Here is a 20,854-nt window from a genome sequence, read left to right as displayed (position 1 = left end):
CGGTGGCGCAAGTGGTTAAAGGTCCTCGCCTTGCATGCCCGGGATCCCATATGGGCGCCGGTTCTAATCCCGGCAGCCCCGCTTCCTTCCAGCTCCCTGCTGTGGCCCGGGAAAGCAGTCGAGGACAGCCCAAAGCTTTGGGACCCTGCACCCGCGTGGGAGACCCGGAAGAGGCTCCTGGCTTCGGGCCGGCATAGTATCGGCCCGTTGCACTCACTTGGGGAGTGAATCATCAGACGGAAGATCTTCCTCTCTCTCTCTCCTCTCTGTATATCTGCCTTTCCAATAAAAAAATAATAAAAATAAATCTTTAAAAAAAAAATCAGCAGAGTTTACATGAGCAAATGTAATAGACAACAATCTCCACCTGTACCTGTAAGATCTGTATCTTTCATGATATATAAATTTTATCTCAAAAATATTTTACTTCCCAACTCTAATTCTTTTCAATATAGCAGTGCATATAATATCTGAAGCATATAATATTTGAATGAATATAATATTTGAAGCACAACCTGGTGGTAATATCATATTTTCTCAAAAGTTTCTTTTGTGTATTCTTGGAGACCTGAGTCAACCCAACTTGAACAGAGCTCAGTGGTGAGGGCTGGTGACCATTAGGTGAACCAGGAAGTAAAGAGAGACACAAGAAGCATAGCTAGCTTATTCAGCTCACCCTCTCACAAGAGCCACCTTCTTATGACAGGCCTCCAGGCCCTCAAAGCCTCCCACCAGGCCCAGCCACAAGACACTATAGCTCAATCAAGTGTCTGCCCTGAATCCATCAACCCCTAACTATGATGTCAGAGTTCAAACATTATCCGAAGTTTAGAAAGCCAAGTCCTGTTCAACCCATAACAGGGTTACCTAACCGGTATAAATAACCAACTTTTCTTTTATCACATAAAAATCACCATCTCAGGGGCTGACATTGGGGCATAGCAGATAAAGCCAACACTTGCCATGCCAGAATCCCTTATGGGTGCCAGGTCATGTCCTGGTTGCTCTATTTCCTATCCAGCTCCCTGCTAATGGCATAAGAGAAGCAGAAGATGGCCCTAGAGTTTGGGCCACTGCTACCCTACTCAGGGGTCCCAGATGAGGCTCCTGGCTTCAGCCTGGCCCAGTGCCAGCCACTGAGGGCATTTGGTGAGTGAACCAGTAGATGGAGGATCTCTCTCTTTCTTTAACCCAGACCTTTAAAAGAAATAGATAACTTTTGTAAAAATGTCTGTACAGTTACAGAAACAGTAACTGGAGGGGGTTTCTGGGTGGTTACTGTTAGTGGTGCAGCCACCCAGTCCTGCTGGAACAGGGACATGCATCCCAGGTTTCAAGCTTTGCTGGGTTAACCTGTGCCCACCCATGGAGACATTCCCAGGAGTCTGATGCCTTGAGTTCTTGAGGGGGCTGTGGACATGAGGGACAGATAGAACAATGGAGGGCACAACAGGGTTCTTGATGCTACCAGGGGAAAGCCAAGGAATGAACTGAAGGTAGAGATTCAGGACACCAAATTAATTCAAAGTTGATTTTAAAACTTCCTATTTTAAAAAAATCAGAAAAAAGGCCTTATTTTGTTTGAAAACTAAATTACTGGTTGAAAATTAATGCTATTTTTCTCTGAGGAATATGATTTTAACAATTACATATTGATGTAAGAAGTGTTTTCATGCTCACAATGACCCTTTGTCTTGCTAGTAACAAAAATAAAACCAGCTTATTGACATTTTTGCTTCATAGGTGTTTAATAAAGACATATTTTAAACAGAAAACTTAATTCATAGGCAAAGAGGACTCTTGGAGAAAAATCCAGCAAAACTCAAAACAAAATAAAGAATAGTACCATTCTCTGTATTTACAACAAGGCATGAAAAGTTAAACATACATGATTAAGAAGGAAGGCTGACCATGAATCCTAGTGTCTGGGCCATCACAGGGAAGCTGCTAACCATTCACAGAGCCTGCAGAGACTTGCTCTGCTCCAAGGTAAGCCACCGAGCAGACGGCACCTCCACAGACAGACCACTCTCCCCAGGTGCCAAAGAGAAACACAGCTTCTTGCAATCCAACAAGCCATTTCCCACGATCACTATCAACCCACTCACGTGTGCTAAGTCATCATCTGTTCCATCCTTATGGGAAAAACTTTTCATCTCTATGTCCTTGACACACAGACACCAGATGTGTGAGGTTTTTTTCCCCTTACCTATCAATCCTCCAGCTCTCTGGACACAAACTGGATCTCCTTCAACTTTATTGGATTCTTAAGTACCTGTAATTAGAACAGTCTCCCACCTGAGAGCTCAGTCTCACCAGAATGACCCTGCCACTTCAAAAACCAATCACAACTGGTGGGTCTCCAGGCTGTAAATAAGGGGGTCCCACTGACTCCTCAAGGAAGATCTTTGGCTAGGACAATTCTGACGACTCATGGCAACACTTCACTTACATTAACCAGGGTAGCTTGAAGGATGTGATAAAGGACTCTGATGTACACAGAGCAAGGTCGAAAAGGGTCTGGGCATAGCAACTCGCCTTGCAGATTTGGGGTATGCCTTCCTGGCATCCATGTGTTCACCAGCACAGAAACTCCAGACGCCACAGGGTATGAGTTTGGTTGGCTTTATCACGCATGAAAATTCATTTCCAGCCCACAACTTTCACTGTGTGATGGGATACGAAGGCAGAGCTTCCAATCACTGCTGGGGCTTTGTGTTGAGTGTCCACTCTGAAGCTCTCTGGGAGCCCAGCAAAGGCTACCTCCTTAGAAGATGCCTCTGCTCTGGGACATTCAAAAGGATTCTGGAGGTATCTGAGCAACTGAGGTCAAAGACCACAAACAGGAGCAGAAGGAACAGCACTGACCCTCAGGACATTCTGAGGGTTTCAGGAGCTTGGAACAAGGAAATGAGGAAACAAAGATCAAAACACATATTTCTTATAATTCTGCAACATCTCAAGATGCATTTATTACACTTTGATTACAGTTGGAGGCTGACGGACTGGTTTATATGGAATGCATTTTAGGGAAGTCCCTCAAGACATTCAGAAAGCACAATAACCAGGTGGATAAGCAGCCTCTGAAGCTTACCTAGAGGCAAACACAGATGCTGTGGATGCAACTTAGGCATCAACCACCTATCGTTGGAAAGGACCTGGGTATCCCGTGACCTCATCATCTTCACCTTTTTCTTCCAATGAACACATCTACATCCCTCGCACTGGGGTCTCAGGACTTGCCACTCCACACAAGGACAGGACAAGAACATTACACAGTCAGACTGTGTGCCTAGTAGTGAGGCTTATACATCATGTGGGTAAGTATTTGCTGAAAGGAAGCAGAATTTTGAAAATACATATATATGTTTTATCCAAAAATAAGTTGTATTTCTTTATGAAACAACAAAAGTAAAAAAATGTAAACAATACAGTGACAGAACAGCCTCCACACCCTACCGTTGGTCAGTTCAAAAGCTCAGTAGGGCCTTAGGTTATTACGTATCGGGTGAGTCCACCCCCTCGGACCTCGGACAGCCTCCGGCAGTGTCGCAAAATGTTCAGTATCACATGAAACCTCTTGTCAACTTTCAAAGCTGTGAACTCCTTTATGTCAGCTTCCACTATAAAATAATGACCTGAGAATAATGACAGGAGGGAAAACTTTCAGGAGGTGAACTTTCAAGACGACTCTTTCATGCATGTAAACACAAGTATGAGGGACATCAATCACTCTTACCATCCTCTTCCGTAAAATCAAGAACTGGCATTGCTGCTACAGCAACAGCATCAATCCAGGTTGCCTGCTATGTACTGGAGCATTTGTGGCTCCGCATATTAGATCACTAGCTATCCACTGAGACCTCTTCAGTGGTGTGGAATGACACCCGCAGTAGCTCCATCATTTAACAGATGACCTCAGGCAAGCCAGTGAAGCTCTTTGGTCTGCAGAGCACCAAAGCTCTCAATGCACTATCTGGAACACAGTGAGTGCTACATGCACATGATCAACAGCTATTATTACTATACTAACTCTCAAAATACTGAGCTTAATGCCATGGCAGAATCTAAGGTAGAGCTTTAAAGCCTCAGTTCTGGACACTTATCCTGCTGTCTTGTGCATTTCCCAATGTTCTAGCAGTATCTCAGGCTTCAACCCTTTATTGCCAACACCTTCTACTGCAACTGCAGCCACCAAGAATGTCTCTAGACACAGTAAAATGCTCCCTGCTGGGAAGACTGTCCCTGCTTGGGAACTAACTCCCTAGACTTAGACTGTTCTAGAATCAACTTTGTTTCTCAGAACATATTCAATATGTGTTTGCTATTATTTACCTTTGGTATCTTTTGTTTCTTCACTGATAAATCTGTGGTAGAGATTTCTGGTCACAGAATTCATAGATGCTTTTGGCTGATGGAGGATCTTATATTTACTAATTACTGCCTTGTTCATTTCTTTAATAACATCATTAATTTGGCAATAGGTTAAGCGTGATTTCATATACCTGCAAAAAAGTGAAGATTATTTTTGTCATCCTACAAATTATCTTTTCAGAAAAAAAGGGAAATATACTTTATAAAAACAATTTTATGTCATTTCCCAAGAAACTAGACACATCTCAACAGCTGAAAAAATTAAATACAGATGATAACATGTCACTGCCTATCTTCCCTAATAATATCTGGATGTATTACTCCCTATTCTCCACCTACAGAAAATTAACATTACAATGTAAAATAAGCTTTCAGATTCAAATGCACTGAATAACTTCAATAGAAATTTATTTTAAAATGTTTGTGAGCAAAAGAAAATTCAAAATATTATAAAAGAATATAATTCATAGAACCCTGGTTTTCTGCAAAAGCTATTATCTGTTCCGAGAGAGAAAAATACAGAAATTGATAAGGCAGACAACAATAAAGATAATGCCCACAGGACAGAGAACTGACAGGGTGAAAGGAAGAGAACCAGAGGTTTTGAATTTCAGCTGCCAGGCAGGGGGCGAGACAGTGGACAATCACGCCCCTTTCCACTGGACCCACACTTTCTTCCAAAGCATCACCTCTCCCACTCTAGAGCCCTCTCTACAGCTTGCACCTTCCTCTTGTCCTCCTGGTCCCCAGAGAGTCCCTGAATGTTGAATGGTCCAGATAATACCAAAGCCAAAACTGAATGATCCACCTGTTTCTCCCATTATGAAATTGTAGGGCTCATTATCTTGTCCACTTCTATTTAAAGTGGCAGTTTTACAATTAAAACTTCTGCCACAAAAAGTAAGACAGGAATCTATTTAAACCGTTCATTTTCCTTTGTCATCTCTAGAGTACTTTTATGGAACCACAATTTCCAAACTCTTGATGCTGCAGCTCTACAATACACTTAGGAATTCCTTCGAATCCTTCAACTACCACCTTCATTTAGAATCTATTTGTGGTCGGGTAGGCAGCTAGTTCACAAGCTTGGAAACCACTGCCCCATCACCATGTAGGTGTTCCCTGCTGCCCACCTGTGATGCTCACCTATCAACACCTGGAACCTGACAGGGGGCAGTATTATATTGTTGTGTAACCACTTCCCTCACAAGCCCCTATAAAGGCACATGATAGGGTGGGGCTTGCTGTCTTGGTCTTGTGCCTCTGTTGCTCTGGCTCTCTTGGCCAGGACAGACTCTAAGGATAGGTAGCTTCTGAGCATGGCCTCTGTATGTATTCCTTACCCTCTGTTCACTGCTTGGGCAGGACAGTGAAGATGTTAATGCTAAGATGCTTTGTATTTCTAATGTGTGTACTTACAGTTTCAGGAGAGGTGAGGCCTACCAATAATAGAATGTGGGCAGAGAATCCAGGGAAAGGTGAATGTCTGCAGCTTTGAAGTATGGCCAGGTTACTCGTTACATGACTCTTAGGGTAACTTATATTGCTGGGGAAACTGAGACACAGGTCTTCAGCTTAACGGATGGATTTCAGGGCAATGACCGTTTGTTCCTCTTAGGTTTCTGACTGACTGGATTGCCATATGAACTTGTGACTTGCTATTTCTAGTGGGCCCTATTATTGCCAAGCTTGGTTAATAAAGACTTTTTAATAAACTCTAGACTTGTCAGGTGAGATGTTGCTAGCACCATGCAACACTATCCACTCTCCCTATTTGCAGCTGTTTGCCATCCAAATTTCACCAATGCATTAATGTTTAAAAATTAAATCAAAGCTCTATGTTTGAAACTCATTCTTCTTTATCTAATCTTTTCACTTTGTCTCTCATTCATTAAATAACCCTTTGTTGATAAATGAACAATCCACCATGATCATTCTAATTTCCTTCTTCACCGACACCCTTTCTACAAACTTTTCCACTTCATTCTTCTGAGCCCTTTGCTCCTCCCTGTAGCAAAACTGAGTGGACTCAAAGTCTCAAACATTCATAAAAATAAAGCTGACAAGAGAGAAAAAGATTGAGTTGACGAAACAGAAAACAATACCAAGAGAAATGTCAGCTTCATGACCAGACTCAGGATTGTAAAGTAAGCAGACATCTTTCAACTGTCTAATGAGTAACAATTTGTAAACCAGTAGATAGATAACCAAGAGTGATACAAGATGAGTGGTCTCATACACTGCCAACAGGAAGGCAAACTGGCACGTATGGGTGGGTATGTGGTCCAGCAGTGGAGATGCCTACTGGAGTACCTGGGTCGGATGTCCAGCTTGAGCTCCCGACTCCAGTTTTCAGCTAGTGCCCTGGCGGGCAGTAGTGATGACCCAAGTAGTTGAGTTCCTGTCACCCACGTACCCGACTCCTGGCTGAGCACTGATCAGGAGCCACTGTGGATACTTGGCAAGTGAACCAGGAAGGATAAGCACATGCTTGCACATGCTCGCACGTGCTCGCACGCTCTCTCTCTTAAGCACATGCTCGCACGTGCTCTTTCTCTCTCTCTCTCCGTTTTTTGTCTCTCAAATAAATAAATAAGTAAATAAATCTGGAAAATTCTACCCTATCTTTTCTGGGTAGAATTACAAAAGTTTTATTTTCTCACAATAAAAACTTCTACCATGTATATTTCTATAATAAAAAATGAATAATGAGTGTGACACAATATAAAACTCATAAGTTAAACAAAGCTCTAGAATTATGCAACTTTAAAAAGTACAGATTTCCATTACTGACTCCCATAGAAAGCACAGGAGCACTCCCGTTGGGGAAGGTGCCTCGTCTTACTCAGGCTTGCGTTCCTCTGGGGACCTCGGACCCAGGACACAGCCTGGACGGACAAACAGGGGGGTACCACAAGTATCTTTACAGAACAATCACCTGCCTGTTCATAGAACAACCTAAGACTCCCTAGAAAAGATAAACAGCTGAACACCACATAATATAATCAAGTTTTCTGATAAAAATTATGTAGAGTTGGACATCAAAAGCTATCTTAACTGTTGAACTATCAAAACCTCATGAGCAGGACCCTCAGAGCAAGCCCCACATCAGGGACCCTGGGTTGGTGTTGGGGGGCTGTCCTCCATCCCAGGGTGCACAGGTGTTTGAGAGGTTGGGTGTGACTTCTCCCCTTATCTCCCCTTCTTCCCCAATAGGAAGGAAAAAAAGAGAATGTGGTATCTCAGCCACCTTCCTGTAGCCCTTGACCCTAACCACCCTGATCAACTACGTAAAAATCATCAAAAATAAAAATAATAATTAAACTTTTAAAAAGCTATCTTGAATACTTACGCCGGAACACCATTAAACTCATTTGTAGTGACAAATGGCATTTCTTTAATAATACTTTGTTCTTTGGGGGGTTTCTTTGGGGGTGCAGGCTCCTCCACTTTGACTGGCTCTTCAGGGTCCAGATCTGACCCGTTAGCCCTAAAGCAGAGATGAACACACGCACGGTAGTTATCAAAACAAGGCAGCATACTGGCAGATTGTCCCAACTAAAATCAATCAACAGTAAACACATGATTCACCCCATTACAATAATTTTACAGTCAACATTAGTTTCTTTCCCTATGCCTTCACCATGAAGACTGAAATTGTGAAGAGAACGTTGAAAAAGTAAGTTCTCAACTCTTTAGTATGAAAAAGATACCTCCAAAAGTCGGTGGAAGGGGCTGGTGCTGTGGCCCAGTGGGTTAAAACGCTACTTTGAGTCCCATAATATTTCTGATTTAGCTTCCTGCAAGTGCACTCTCTGGGAGGCAGTGGAAGACAGCTCAAGCACTTGGGTTCCTGACATCCGAGACCTGGATAGAGTTCCTGGCTCCTAGCTTTGGCCTGACTCACCCCGGCTGTTCCAGACATTTGGAAAGTGAACCAATGGATGGATGATATTTTTCTGTTTCTCTCTCTACCATTCTGCCTTTCAAATGGAAAAATAAATAAATTTTTAAAAAGGTCTGTATAAAGGGACCAGCACAGTGGCTTAGCTGGTTAATTCTCCACCTGTAGTGTCAGCAAACCCATGAGTGTTGGTTCTAGTCCCAGATGATCCGCTTCCCTGCTTATGGCCTGGAAAAGCAGTGGAAGACAGCCCAAAGCCTTGGATCCGTGAACTCACACGGGAGACTTGGAAGAAGGTCCTGGCTCTCAGCTTTGGACCGGTTCACTCTGGCCAATGCAACAATTTGTGGAGTGAACCAGCTGATGAAAGATCTCTATATCTCCCTCTGTAAATCTGACATTTAAGGAAAAAAAAAACAAATCTTTATTAAAAAAAAAAACTCTGCATAAAACAGAATTCAAAAATAAGTTCACTCTGGTGTAAAAAATTTTAAAATCTAAGCACAGAACAAAATATAATAAAAAAAAAATCCAAGTACAGTTCTTCATAATATACATTCCCATGAACTTTTTGAAGACACCTCATATACCCACGTTGATTTATACACACCATACAGAGTATACTATAGATCATATGCTAGTTACCTTCATTAGCTGCCCCTCAAAGTCAACGTGAGGCATGTTCAACTTAACCTCTAAACAGCTTCTCTTCCCGACTTCCCTAGTCCTGATCCTGGAACCCTTAATTACCTGTGACTTCCATGAAGTCTAATTTGTCCTCTAGGTTGCTGCTGTCCGCTCCGGCCCCTGCAGGCTCATTTCAGCTGTTCAGTGTAAGCCTGGCTCCCTCCTGTTCCATCCAAAATTTTAAGCAGTAAAAGCCCACTGTCCTGGCCCCAAGTGGCCCCTGGCCCACTAGCAGTGGGGTTTAGAGACAGGCTGTGCCTAGAGACTTCTAGGAAGGAACAAATCTTTATTGCTATGGTGGCTTGACATCAAATCCAGTACACAGCAGATCCAACATGGAAGGAAGTAAAAGGGAGCCCAAAAATACAGGAAGTGGGATCTGGAGATGAAGCTGAGCCCATATCCTGAGGGCAGCTAGGCCTGAGAGAAGCTAGGTAACTCAGGAGACAGCCATGTGGCCCACCAAGACACACATGTCCCCTGCTCTGATATGATCACCCTCATGAATCCTCATGTCAGACCCCAGTATGAAACTGGCTGTCAGCTGTCCTTCCTTGTCTTGGCCACACGCTAAGGAAACTCCTGACAGTCACTTCAGCCTACAACACAGATCTGCCGCAACCTGGCCCTGAGAACAGAAGCCAGCTGTGGAGAGTTCCCATTCCCCTGGCCACGTGCCTGCTGGCACTATGATCCCCATCCCACATTTCAATCCTGCCAGACAGGCTGTAATGTCCTGCGTTTCCTAGTACACACTCAGGACCATGACCTTGCTCTCTCCTCTTATAAGGAACCCTGATTATGCATTCTGCAATCCCAGCATCAAAGCACTGAGGAGATGGAAGTGGGGAAATCCCAGACAGACCCAACACAGAACTCCCCAAATCATAAAAACTAAGGGCATAGGAAGACCCTACTCAGAGCCGACAATGAAAACAGGAAGGAGAATTGGGATGGACAAAAACCCTGGAAAGACAGAATGGAAAGGAGATGCTAAGAGAAAGCGAGAGGTGAGGATGCGGTGTCCCTGGCCAAGCGACGGGTAGACTGGAACTAAAGAGAGTTAGAGTTCAGCCCTGGGCTTGCTTAGTGGACAGAGAACACAGCTCGCAACAGATGCCCCACATGCCATGGAAAGAGCAGTGTGAGATGTCACACTGAGGCTGGAGTTGGACACTGGAGGGCTTTGATAATGCTGTGACTCACATCACATCAGAAGATGGGAGAGCAGAGCAAAAAAGGGGCCACACCAGAGACTTGAGATGACAACTCAGAAATGTCTTGGGCCTATCCTTACACTAAGGGTCAGGGGAGACGCTGCTCACAGCCAACACCCAGCAGTCTGCCCACAGCTGTCACAGGGATGGATCGGGTGTCGGAGGGTGCTTCCGTCTGACGGACAGAGACCAGGGATGGGGTTAAATGTGCTCTTCTTCAACAAAGAAGGCCCCAGCCTCACAGGCAATGGAGCCAAGGTTGACAATGAAAGGCACAGCCCAGAGGACTTGTTCTTGGGAAAGAAGGCTGATGATGGCTTCAGCGGGGTAAGAAAACTGGGGAAAATGAGGAAATCCTGTTTCTGGGTTCAAGTATGTCTAGTTCAGTGATTTAAAAAAAAAAAAAGACAGTTGCTGACAAAACTGCAAGTAGCTTGAACACTAAAATGTTATGTGTTTGCAAGTGTCTATAATCCGGATAGCAAGAGTATTTATAGATCTACTTACACGCTCTGGGTTACAACTGCTTGAGGCAAATGGGAAGGGATATTTTCTTTGAGATGTTCCACATCTTTATAGTCTTCTTCAAGAGATTCACAGAGTTCCTTAAATTAAAAAGTAAATAAATAAATAAAAGCTCGCTAATGAGAATCTATTCCCACTGCCTCCCGTGTGTAAATACAGCACAGAGCAGGAAAGGAGCCAGTGTCATGGTACAGCTGCCTAAACTGCCACCTTTGGCACTGGCATCCCCTCTGGGCACCAGTACCAGCCACTCTACCTCTAACTGAGCTCCCTGCTTATGAACTGGGAAGGCAGCAGAGAATGGTTCAAGCTCTTGGGCCCCCGCACCTACACAGGAGACCTGGAAGAAGCTCCAGGCTCCTGGCTTCATATCGGCTCAGCTCTGGCTGTTGCAGCCATTTGGGGAGTGAAACAGCAGAGAGAGCATATGTCTCTGTCTCTCCTTCTTGCTCTGTAAATCTTCCTTTCAAATAAAAATAAAGTAACTCTTAAAAAAAAAAAGCAGGCAAGCCTAAGCCATCACAGCTTCTGTGAGGACTGACAACATGGTGAAGACAGAAAGTACTGAATGCAGCAACATATGGTTTCTCAAACTGTTTTTTAAATAGTGTTATATTTCTTAGAAAAAAAAAAAAAGGTGGGGGGAACCTGGTGCAGCAGCCTGTTGTTAAAGTCCTTGCCTTGTACGTGCCAGATCTCGTATGGGCACAGGTTCAAGTCACGGCAGCCCCACTTCCCATCCAGCTCCCTGCCTGTGGCCTGGGAAAGCAGCAGAAGACAGCCCAAAACCTTAGGACCCCGCACCCATGTGGGAGACTCAGAAGAAGCTCCTGGCTCCTGGATGTAGATTGGCTCTACTCTGGCCATCGTGGTCACTTGGGGAGTAATTGGCAGACAAAAGACCTTCCTCTCTGTTTCTCCTCCTCTCTGTATATCTGACTTTCCAATAAAAATTAATAAATCTTAAAACAAACAAACAAACAAACAAAAACACAGCATTTAGTTTAACAAAAAAAATGTATGGGCCTGATATGATGGCTCAATGGCTAAATCTTCCTTGCAAGCACTGACATCCCATATGGGTGCCAGTTCATGTCCCAGCTGTTCTACTTCCCATCCAGCTCCCTGTATGTGGCCTGGGAAGGCAATAGAGGATGGTCCAAAGCCTTGGGACCCTGCACATGCAAGGGAGACCCGGAAGAAGTTCCTGGCTCCTGGATTTGGATCAGTTCATCTCCAGCCGTTGCGGCCACTTGAGGATTAAACCAACAGACGGAAGATATTCCTGTCTCTCCTTTTCTCTGTAAATCTTCCTTTCCAAGAAAAATAAATAAATAAATCTTTAAAAATAAAAAAAAGACTGATTCATCTTGAAAGCCAGAGTTACAGAAAGAGCAATCTTGCATCTGCCAGTCCACACCCCAAAGGACATAATGAGCAGGTTAGGCTAGCTGAAGGGCCGGAAATTCTCCAAAGTGGGTGTAGGAGCCCAAGGACTTGGGCCATCTTCTGTTGCTTTGCCAGTGATATTAGCAGACAGCTAGATCAGATGTGCCACAGCCAGGACTGTAGCAATAAACATATGGGATGCTGTGGTTGCAAACGGCAGCTTAATTCAATGCACTACAACACTGGCCTCAAGATGGTAATATTTTTGAGGGAACAATCCCTACAGCAACCACATTACAGTCATAAGATGGGGAGGGTTGAGATTTAAGACTTTCTCAAATATTGTAACCTTAAGAGGCAACTAAGGAATACATGAGAGATTTATGTTTTTCATTCCGGTAAATTGCTTTTCTTGACTTGGCCGATATTCCCAGTGGTTCTTGTGGGACAGCGCCACAGTGGCAACGACACCCAGAAGCAAGCACGAGGTGCTCCCTGCAAAGATTCCCACTGCTGATGCTCATACTCCAAACCAACGAACATTTCCCCTGCAGCATAACTGGGCTATTTGTCTTGTTTTGTGTTTAACTTTCGCTAGAACTTGAGACTACAAACTTATGCGCATCTTAGTAAGAAAATACTCCTTGTTTTTCAATTCCTATCATCTGACTCCCAATCATAACATGAAAATGAATTCCAGACAGTCATCAGTTGTGACTTGGATAGTGTGTGCCCACATCAAGCACTGGGCACCCCAGGATAGGTCAGAATTGGACATCAATATAGGTTTCCATTTTGAATGGAAGGACATTCCGCTTGTGAATTTCATTTTCATTTTCAGCAGCAGCAGAAGAGGCACCATGTCCATTCCTATTGCTGAAAAATCCCTGCTGATCTGAAGGATCATAAGGTCAAATGGGACCCTAGAGGAAAACTTGTCCAGTCCCAGTGAACACCCAGACAGCGCTAACACGACGGAATCACGGGCCAGACTGAGCATCTTCCTGTCAGGAGGGACCCAGCACTTAGAGTAGCTGGAGGCTTCTCAGAGCAAAAACGGGCACAAGGGTGCCTCCAACATCAATTTTATAAAAATATAAAAATACAGGCCTAAAGGGAATTAAGGCAGTGGCCAATATGGTAGATTGTTTTTCAAATGAGGAGATTTCCAAGAGGTGAAATGGGAAATCCTAGAGACAGAGTACCAAGAGCAGTCAAGGGAGAGCCCTCATTCTCAGTAAAGCTCAGTTCACTTGCCATCAGCAAGGGAAGCAACAGCAGTGGAGTTCTGGACTCCCCTAACCCAGGAAAATAAAACACAAACGGCACTCTCTCCCATTAATCATTTACAGTGCTAAGAACATTATAAGCTTAAAGAATTCTTACAAGGGACATGGTGATTGGGGAGTTTCTATTTATTACTTTTTTACTTCGCTTCTTCATTAGGAAAACATTACCTTAAGCGAACTGTTGGTTTGTTCCTGATACTGAATTTCCAGTTCCAATCTGTTTAGTAGTTCGTTTACTGCAAAGATCTCGTCTCCTATTTTATTTAATGTAGTCTTCAAGGTAGGTTCTTGGCCTGTTACACACACAGAGAAAAAGAAAGCTTACAGAAAAGCGGAAGCCATCACATTGAGGGTGGAAACAGGCTATCACTTCAGTCCCTAGTACTGCCTCCTTGGAAGATCCAAAGACCTCATTTCTGAGTAGAATGGAAGACGGGGGAAGAGCCAAGGATAAAGTGCTCCTCAAGGCCTTCAGGCTGGCAGATTCTCTTACTGTAATAAAGCCCCTAAAAATGCCAGAAAAACACAAACACCATTCCTCACGCACAGCCAAGTCTGCAGGAAAACAGGGTAAGACTCCCAGAGTTCCAACCGGCAGAGGGAAGCCCAGAGGAGACAGTGTGTGTGAGCTGATGCTGCAGCCGCCCTCACCAACAGGCGGGTGTAGAGGCGTGCGGCACAGGTGGCTGCCCATCCCACCGACTGACTCCCGTTACTTTAACGGAGAAAGAAGCAAGGCATTGGAGCTTCAAAGCACAAATCCTCCAAGTGAGACTTCCAAACGAGGCTGGAACTCTCCATCACGGCACACAAGCCTGGAAAGCCTTAGCTGCTAGCCAAGGAGATAAGCTTATGTTTTAGACTGGTTCTCGGGGTGCATGTGGATGTGTGGGGGGGCAGGATGTGAAACTGAGGAAGTTTTTTTGGGAATTTCTAACAAAGACTTGAGATTCAGTCTGGGTTGGGATTTGTAATTATACCATCTATAAGCAAAATATAAATAGGGCCCGGCACAATGACCTGGTGGCTAAAGTCCTCACCTTGTATGTGCTGGGATCCCATGTGGATACCTCTCAGTGGCTGCTTTGTGTGTCTCCACCTTTTGGTGGTCACAGGTAATACGGTATTCAGGTTGGCATACACTTGTCTGAACTTGCTCTCAGTTCTTTTTTTTTTTTTAAGATTTACTTTATTTTTATTACAAAGTCAGATATATAGAGAGGAGGAGAGATAGAGAGGAAGATCTTCCCCCAGATGATTCACTCCCCAAGTGACCGCAATGGCCAGTGTTGTGCCAATCCAAAGCCAGGAACCGGGAACCAGGAACCTCTTCCAGGTCTCCCACCCAGCTGCAGGGTCCCAAGGCTTTGGGCCTCCTCGACTGCTTTCCCAGACCACAAGCAGAATGGGAAGCGAGGCCAACAGGATTAGAACAGGCACCCATAAGGAATCCCAGCGCACGCAAGGCAAGGACTTTAGCCACTAGGCTACTGCACCAGGCCCAAGTATGCCTGACAAAGATGACGTGTTCCTTTGAATTTTCATTGTGTCATCCTTTTTTTCAGCATGTCAAGATATTTTTTAAAATGGTTACAGCTTCCAAGCCACAGATGTTGTAAACATTTTTATTTCCAGAAGTTGTCCCCCAGTGGATTCTAGTAACGTGCTTCCTTCAAAGCAGGCTGTCTCTGTAAGCTGGGAAATGGACGACTTCTACCTCTGTGGATCTGTGGATCTTGTCCACTTCCGGGACTTTTTTTTTCTGCCTCTTAGTTTCTCCATTTAGGGGTGAAACTTTGGGGGGTTGCTCTGTTGTGTATGGGTAAAGCCATTATCTGCAGTGCCAGCATTCCATATGGGCGCTGGTGAGTCCTGGCTGCTCCACTTCTGATCTGGCTCCCTAGTAATGCGCTTATAGAAGCAGCAGAGAGTGGTCCAAGTCCTTGGGCCTCTACAGCCACATGGGATCCCGGATGAAGATCCTGGCTCCTGGCTTCAGCCGGGCCCAGCCCTGGCCACTAGGGCCATTTGGAGAGTGAACCAACAAATAGAAGATCTCTCTCTTTCTGACTGCCTCTTCTTCTCTGTAGCTCATTCAAACAAATAAAATTGCTAAATTAAAAAAAAATAGAACCATGTATAATGTATACCACATATCATTCATGTCTTCATTGGCTTGTCTCAGAAGACAAGTGCTCAAATCTAGTTAACAGTGCAACATCCTCTGCAATATTCAAAATAATGATGCAAGCTCCTTTTAAAAATCACTACTCACACACACACAAAAAAAAAACACTACTCACACACACACAAAAAAAAAAAAAAAAGAAAGAAAGAAAAGAAAAAAGAAAAAAAAAATCACTACTCAAGGGCCAGTGTGGTAGGTTAGCATCCTAACCACCTGCCTGGGGTGCCAGTGTCACACTTGGACCTGAACTGTCCACTTCCCATCCAGCTCCCTGCCTGTGGCCTGGGAAAGCACTTGAAGATGGCTCAGAGCCTTGGGATCCTGCACCCGCGTGGGGGACCTGAAAGAACTGCTGGCTTTGACGTGGCTCAGTTCTGGTAGTTGTAGCCATTCGGAGAAATCACCAGCAGATGGAGGCTCTCTCTCTGTCTCTTCTTCTCTCTCTATAAATCTCCCTCTCAAATAAAAATAAGTAAATCTTTTTTTTTCAAAATTATTCGAAATCAAAAATTACCTTTAGATTTTCAATGATGTTTATATAATTGATTAGAGTTTTTCTAATTTTATTTTTGATGATGAAAAATCAGCTTTCTAAGATAACACTCACTTCACAAGCCATAAGATTTCTCAAAGTGGACCAATAACCAAACATCATAAAGAACAAAGGCCACCTGTGGCACTTACCCAGGCTTCTCAGAGACAGAGTTTTTCTGATAGTACCAATCTTTTCATTAACATGACAGCATAACTGTTCCAAATCGGAGGCCATCCTCTGAGTCTCTGCAGAAAGAGGAGACAAGTGTTAAAACATGAAAAGCCAGGGGGGCCAGCACCTTGCCTCCAGCATTTCATATGGACACAGGTTTGAGTCCCAGCTGCTCCACTTCCAATCCCACTCCCTGCTAATGACCTAGGAAGGCAGCAGAGGATGACCCAACACTTCAGGACCCTGCACCCACGTGGGAGACCTAGCTGAAGCTCCTGGCTCCTGGTTTCAGACAAGCCCAGCTCTGGCTGATGCAGCCATTTGGAGAATGAACCAAAGGACAGATCTCCACCTGTCTCTAGCTCTTTCAAGCAAATTTGTGTTCCCTTTCAAAATCCAACAGTAGCAAACATCAAACAAATCCTAATTCCTTGAAACACAAAAACGCGAGATTTCTTTCTGTTCCACTTAATTTGCTTCCAACCAAAGAACAGCATGGACTTATAGGGACCTGCAGTCAGGGTAGCCCGGAGGGCCAGGGGATCTTTCTGGATTATTTTCTAAGATTTGGGACAGAAGCGGTATTTATAGTCACATTTTAAATACACATACACACACACGCATTTTAAAGAAGCAGTGTAACTGTACAACAAGGGGCGGGCCGAGGGCAGGATTTCTGTGCGTGGAGGGTTGGACTTTGCAGTCAAGAAGCAGGGAAAGGACTCAGATCCCCTCCGCTCCAGGGTAACCGAGCAGAGCCCCTCTCCAAAGCACCCGCGCCGGTACACCCAGCCCAGGCCGCGGCTGCGCAGCCCCCGCCCCACCGAGCCATCCCTCGGCGCTCCAGCCCCAAACGCGCGGACTCACGCCTCGACGCCGAGCCGAAAGTGTCCGCCGGAGTGTCCGCCGGGTGTCCGCCGGAGTGTCCGCCGGAAGCCAGACTCAAATTCAAACAGCCCGCGAGGTCCGGCGTCGCGCAGGCGCAAATCCCGCTCCTGAAGCCCAACCTCAGACAATGCCAGCACCTGGGCGGGGCTGTGGAAAAGCCCCGGAAAAGTGAGGACGGGGAGGGGCCTGACCGAGGTGGGGCGGGGCAGGGGCGGGGACTTGGGGGTTGGACAGGAGCCTAGACAGGGAGCTTAGGCGGTACCTGGCCAAGACGGGGCGGGGCTGGGCAGGATGGGGCGGGGCTGGCATGAAGGGGCGGGGCCTGGAAGGGGCCGTGATGGCACTGGGAGGCTTCTTGGAAAAGGCTACAGGAGCAGGTGCCTCTCCTACCCACCAGCTGTCAGGTGAAACGGCTCAACCCTGAGATCTCCCACCAGCACTCCTGAGGTAAGATGTAAGTCGTCCAGGATGGGATCTTACTTTTCTTTGTCTGGCTGAGCCTCTAAAAGTCACATCCTGTTTGACACAGGCCTCCTGGAGAAGGAGAGAAATGACAGAGACATAGTAAGTAACAGTCTTATTGTTTGTTCTGGTGCTGCCTGGCAGCTGGGTTGCCGGTGGTGGATCTCCCCCTTATCCTCAGATTAGCACTTAGCTACAGTTTCCCCCTGACAGCCCCAAACACAAGACTTTTGTTGGTTTATCATCTCCTTTACCAGCCAGTTGGCCAGTTCAGAGCTTTAGTGTTCCCATGCATCTAATGAGACTCCAAGAGCAGCCCTGGGAGGAAAGAGTGGCCAACCTTGAGAAGACAACCAAAGTTAATTCAGTTGATTGGATGGCTAGGATTTGTGCTGGTATGAACTTAAAACCCCTGACAGCAGCCATTTGGGGCTCCTCTCTTCCACCTGTGGTACAAGACGGGCCATCGGTGAATAAAGACTCCTGAGCCTCCAAGAGTCTGCCTCCAACTCATTTTTGGGCTAGAATCAGGCACCTTGCAGCAAGGTCCCCCGGTGCAGCAGCAGCAGAGCGGAGGTGCTCGTCAGTCTCCGAGGCTCAGGCAGAGGTGGGATCACGCCTTGGGACAAGGTAAGTGTGGCCCAACGCACCTGAGGGAGGAATAGGGTGGCTGTCGGTGCCTGGGGGAACTCAGGGAACAGGCCACCTCCATGGGCCTAGTCGGAGCACGCTGTCAGTGTCTGAGGGCAGCACGAGTGGCTTCTCCGGGCCTGAGCAGTCAGGCTCCTTGCCTGCTCTCTGGTGTCATGTGTAGGAGAGTGGTGCTGCTCAAATGGAGCCTCCATGGGCCGAGCCGCTCACCACAGGCTGCCTGTTGACCTCTTAAGAGCCACAGGAGAATGGCAAGGGCCATGGCTTCTTCCTGGAAGCTGCAGCAGGCCAAGCCACTTTGAGGCCGACTCCCTGAGATTGTGGGCGAGGAGACGAGGCTGCCCATCTGATTCCCAGAGCCGCTCGGAGAAACCTGCCTGGTAACTGTGTGAGGTTTCAGGGAGGACAGGCAGGGTCACTCGGCTGGTGCCCAGGGGTGGGCTGGCCAAGGCACTCGAGGCAGCTGCCCAGACATTGCACAGAGCCCCAGGGAGGCGGAGGACTCAAGGTGATGCTGTAAAGCAGAGGCTTCTCTAAGGCAGAGAAAACTATGAGCCAGCCTCCAGGACAATGTGACCATGTGAACAACTGGCAACACCTTTAACTGAGCCTGTGAGGGTACAGGCTTCCCTGGATCAAATGCAAGGAGGCTCAAAGTGTTCCTACTAAAACAGAATCAAAAAAATAATGTGAATGTCCTACACAATATTTGAAGCCCACTCTACCTTAGGAGTGCTAGTGCCTGCAGGAGGATCAGCTAGTTGAGCCGTCATACCCACTGGCCCCCATTCCACTACATATAAGACTGCTAGACCCGGCCCAAAGATTCAATGGCTAAATTCTCACCTTGTAAGCCCTGAGATCCTATATGGGCCCCGGTTTATCTCTTGGCTGCTCCACTTCTAATTCAGCTCCCTGCCTGTGGCCTGGGAAAGCAGCAGAGGACGACCCAAAGCCCTGGGACCCTGTACCCAGGTGGGAGACCCAGAAGAGCTCCTGGCTCCTGGCCTCAGATTGGCTCAGCTCCAGCCACTGTGGCCACTTGGGGAGTGAACCTGTGGATGGAAGATCTTTCTCTCGGTCTCTCCTTCTCTCTATAAATCTACCTTTCCAATACAAATAAATAATTTTTTTTAAAATTACTATCTAGGGACCTGGTGCAGTAGCCTAGCAGCTAAAGTCCTTGCCTTGCAAGCACTGGGATCCCATATGGGCGCCAGTTCTAATCCCAGTGGCCCCACTTCCCATCCAATTTCCTGCTTGTGGCCTGGGAAAGTAGTCCAGGACGGCCCAAAGCCTTGGGACCTGCACCTGCATGGGAGACCCGGAAGAGGCTCCACGCTCATTTCTTTGGGTTGAATCAGCTCCAGCCATTGTGGCTGCTTGGGGGTGAATCAATGGAGAGAAGATCTTTGTCTCTCTTTCTCTTCATATATCTGACTTTCCAATAAAAATTAATTATAAATCTTTTTTTAAATAGTTACTATCCAGGATGGAAATAAGATTCTGAAGCATAGCAAACAGATAGATAAAACATAACCTGGCTCTTAACTGTATACACCCTGAAGTCATGTGGAGAGCCACGCCTCTGAGGACCGAAGAAAACCTGAAGATTAGCAAGCAAGGAAAAGCCCTTTTCAACTAGTGTTTCTCCAGATCCAGTCTCTTTCTTCATGAACTTGCTTTCCCATTAATGGCCCAGAGAGACAGACTGTTTCTTAAAACTGTGAACAGCAGAGCAATGAAAGAAAATGAGAGAGAGAGAAAAAAGAAAGGCAAGAAAGGAAGAGACCATGGAAAAGATTACTAGAGAGGCTGGCCGAGAATGCAGAATTAAAGGAATAACAAGAACATTGCATGTATACATGTGCACTAAAAATAAGAGCTCGCACATGGGTGTAAGCAACAGAAATAAAAGGGCATCATCGACTTAAACATACGACGGACAGCTGGCTCCCTGACCCCTCAGAGGCCGATCACAAGTCTCAGGTGGTTCCACCTGTACCTCCCACAGGCGGAGTATTAATCAAGGTTCCCGCAGACCTTCTTCCCTCATCTTTGATGAATTGGCTCAAAAATTCAAGGAAACCCTTGCATCAGCCTGTTTGCTGCAAAGGATGCACTAGGATGCCTAGGGCGGAGGCAGAAGGGCAGAGTGCCGAACTTGGAACTTCTGTACCTTCTCCAGGCAGTCCCGGAACCTGCAAGGGTTCAAGTACATGAAGTTCTCTAAACCCTGTCCTGTGCTGAGTTTTCTTTTCATCTTATTTGAAAGGCATAGTTAGAAATCTTCCATCTGCTGGGTCACTTTCCAGATTCTTGCAACCAAGGCTGGCTCAGATTGAAGCCAGCAGCTAGGAACTCAATCTCCCCCAGGAGACAGGAGACCCAAGTGCTGAGTCCTCACCTGTTGCCTCCAAGGGTGCTCATTAACAGGAAGCTGGATTGCAAATGGATCTGGGATTCAGACCAGACTTCAGGATGGGCCTGCTAAGATTCCTCAGTGTCCTGGGAATGTGGGAAGAGGAACGGATCCCTTCAGAAGGAGAAGGAGGTCTTCTGACTGAGTTTTGG

General features: G+C 45.9%; 1 protein-coding gene across 2 annotated transcripts; it reads right to left on the bottom strand.

Moving 5' to 3' along the window:
- Positions 1-2,851: 2,851 nt before the first annotated feature.
- Positions 2,852-16,348, bottom strand: SKA1 (spindle and kinetochore associated complex subunit 1). Of its 2 annotated transcripts, XM_040984731.1 has the most exons (7): positions 16,258-16,348; positions 13,554-13,678; positions 10,690-10,787; positions 7,727-7,864; positions 4,336-4,505; positions 3,460-3,638; positions 2,852-3,331 (listed from the first exon to the last, which is right to left on the bottom strand). In XM_040984731.1, exons 1-6 carry the CDS (start codon positions 16,340-16,342, stop codon positions 3,490-3,492), a joined length of 765 nt encoding a protein of 254 aa, XP_040840665.1. In that variant the 5' UTR covers positions 16,343-16,348; the 3' UTR covers positions 2,852-3,331; positions 3,460-3,489. The 2 variants fall into 2 exon arrangements, with proteins under 2 accessions (XP_040840665.1, XP_040840664.1); XM_040984730.1 differs by lacking the exon at positions 2,852-3,331 and having other exon boundaries at positions 3,342-3,638.
- Positions 16,349-20,854: the final 4,506 nt, after the last annotated feature.

This window comes from Ochotona curzoniae, unplaced genomic scaffold (genome assembly GCF_017591425.1).
Source record: "Ochotona curzoniae isolate NIBS_2020 unplaced genomic scaffold, NIBS_Ocur_1.0 contig_43, whole genome shotgun sequence".
In the NCBI taxonomy this organism is placed as follows: domain Eukaryota; kingdom Metazoa; phylum Chordata; class Mammalia; order Lagomorpha; family Ochotonidae; genus Ochotona; species Ochotona curzoniae.
The sequence above is the reverse complement of the archived record's forward strand: the minus strand, read 5'-3'. Positions and strand labels throughout refer to the sequence as shown.

Coding starts and splice junctions, on each gene's coding strand:
- SKA1 (XM_040984731.1), bottom strand. CDS start 16,342: ATGGCCTCCGATTTGGAACAGTTATGCTGTCATGTTAATGAAAAGATT. Junction 7,865..10,689: donor GCAGTTGTAACCCAGAGCGT/GTAAGTAGATCT, acceptor TCTCTGCTTTAG/GGCTAACGGGTCAGATCTGG. Junction 3,639..4,335: donor AGAAACAAAAGATACCAAAG/GTAAATAATAGC, acceptor CATTATTCTCAG/GTCATTATTTTATAGTGGAA.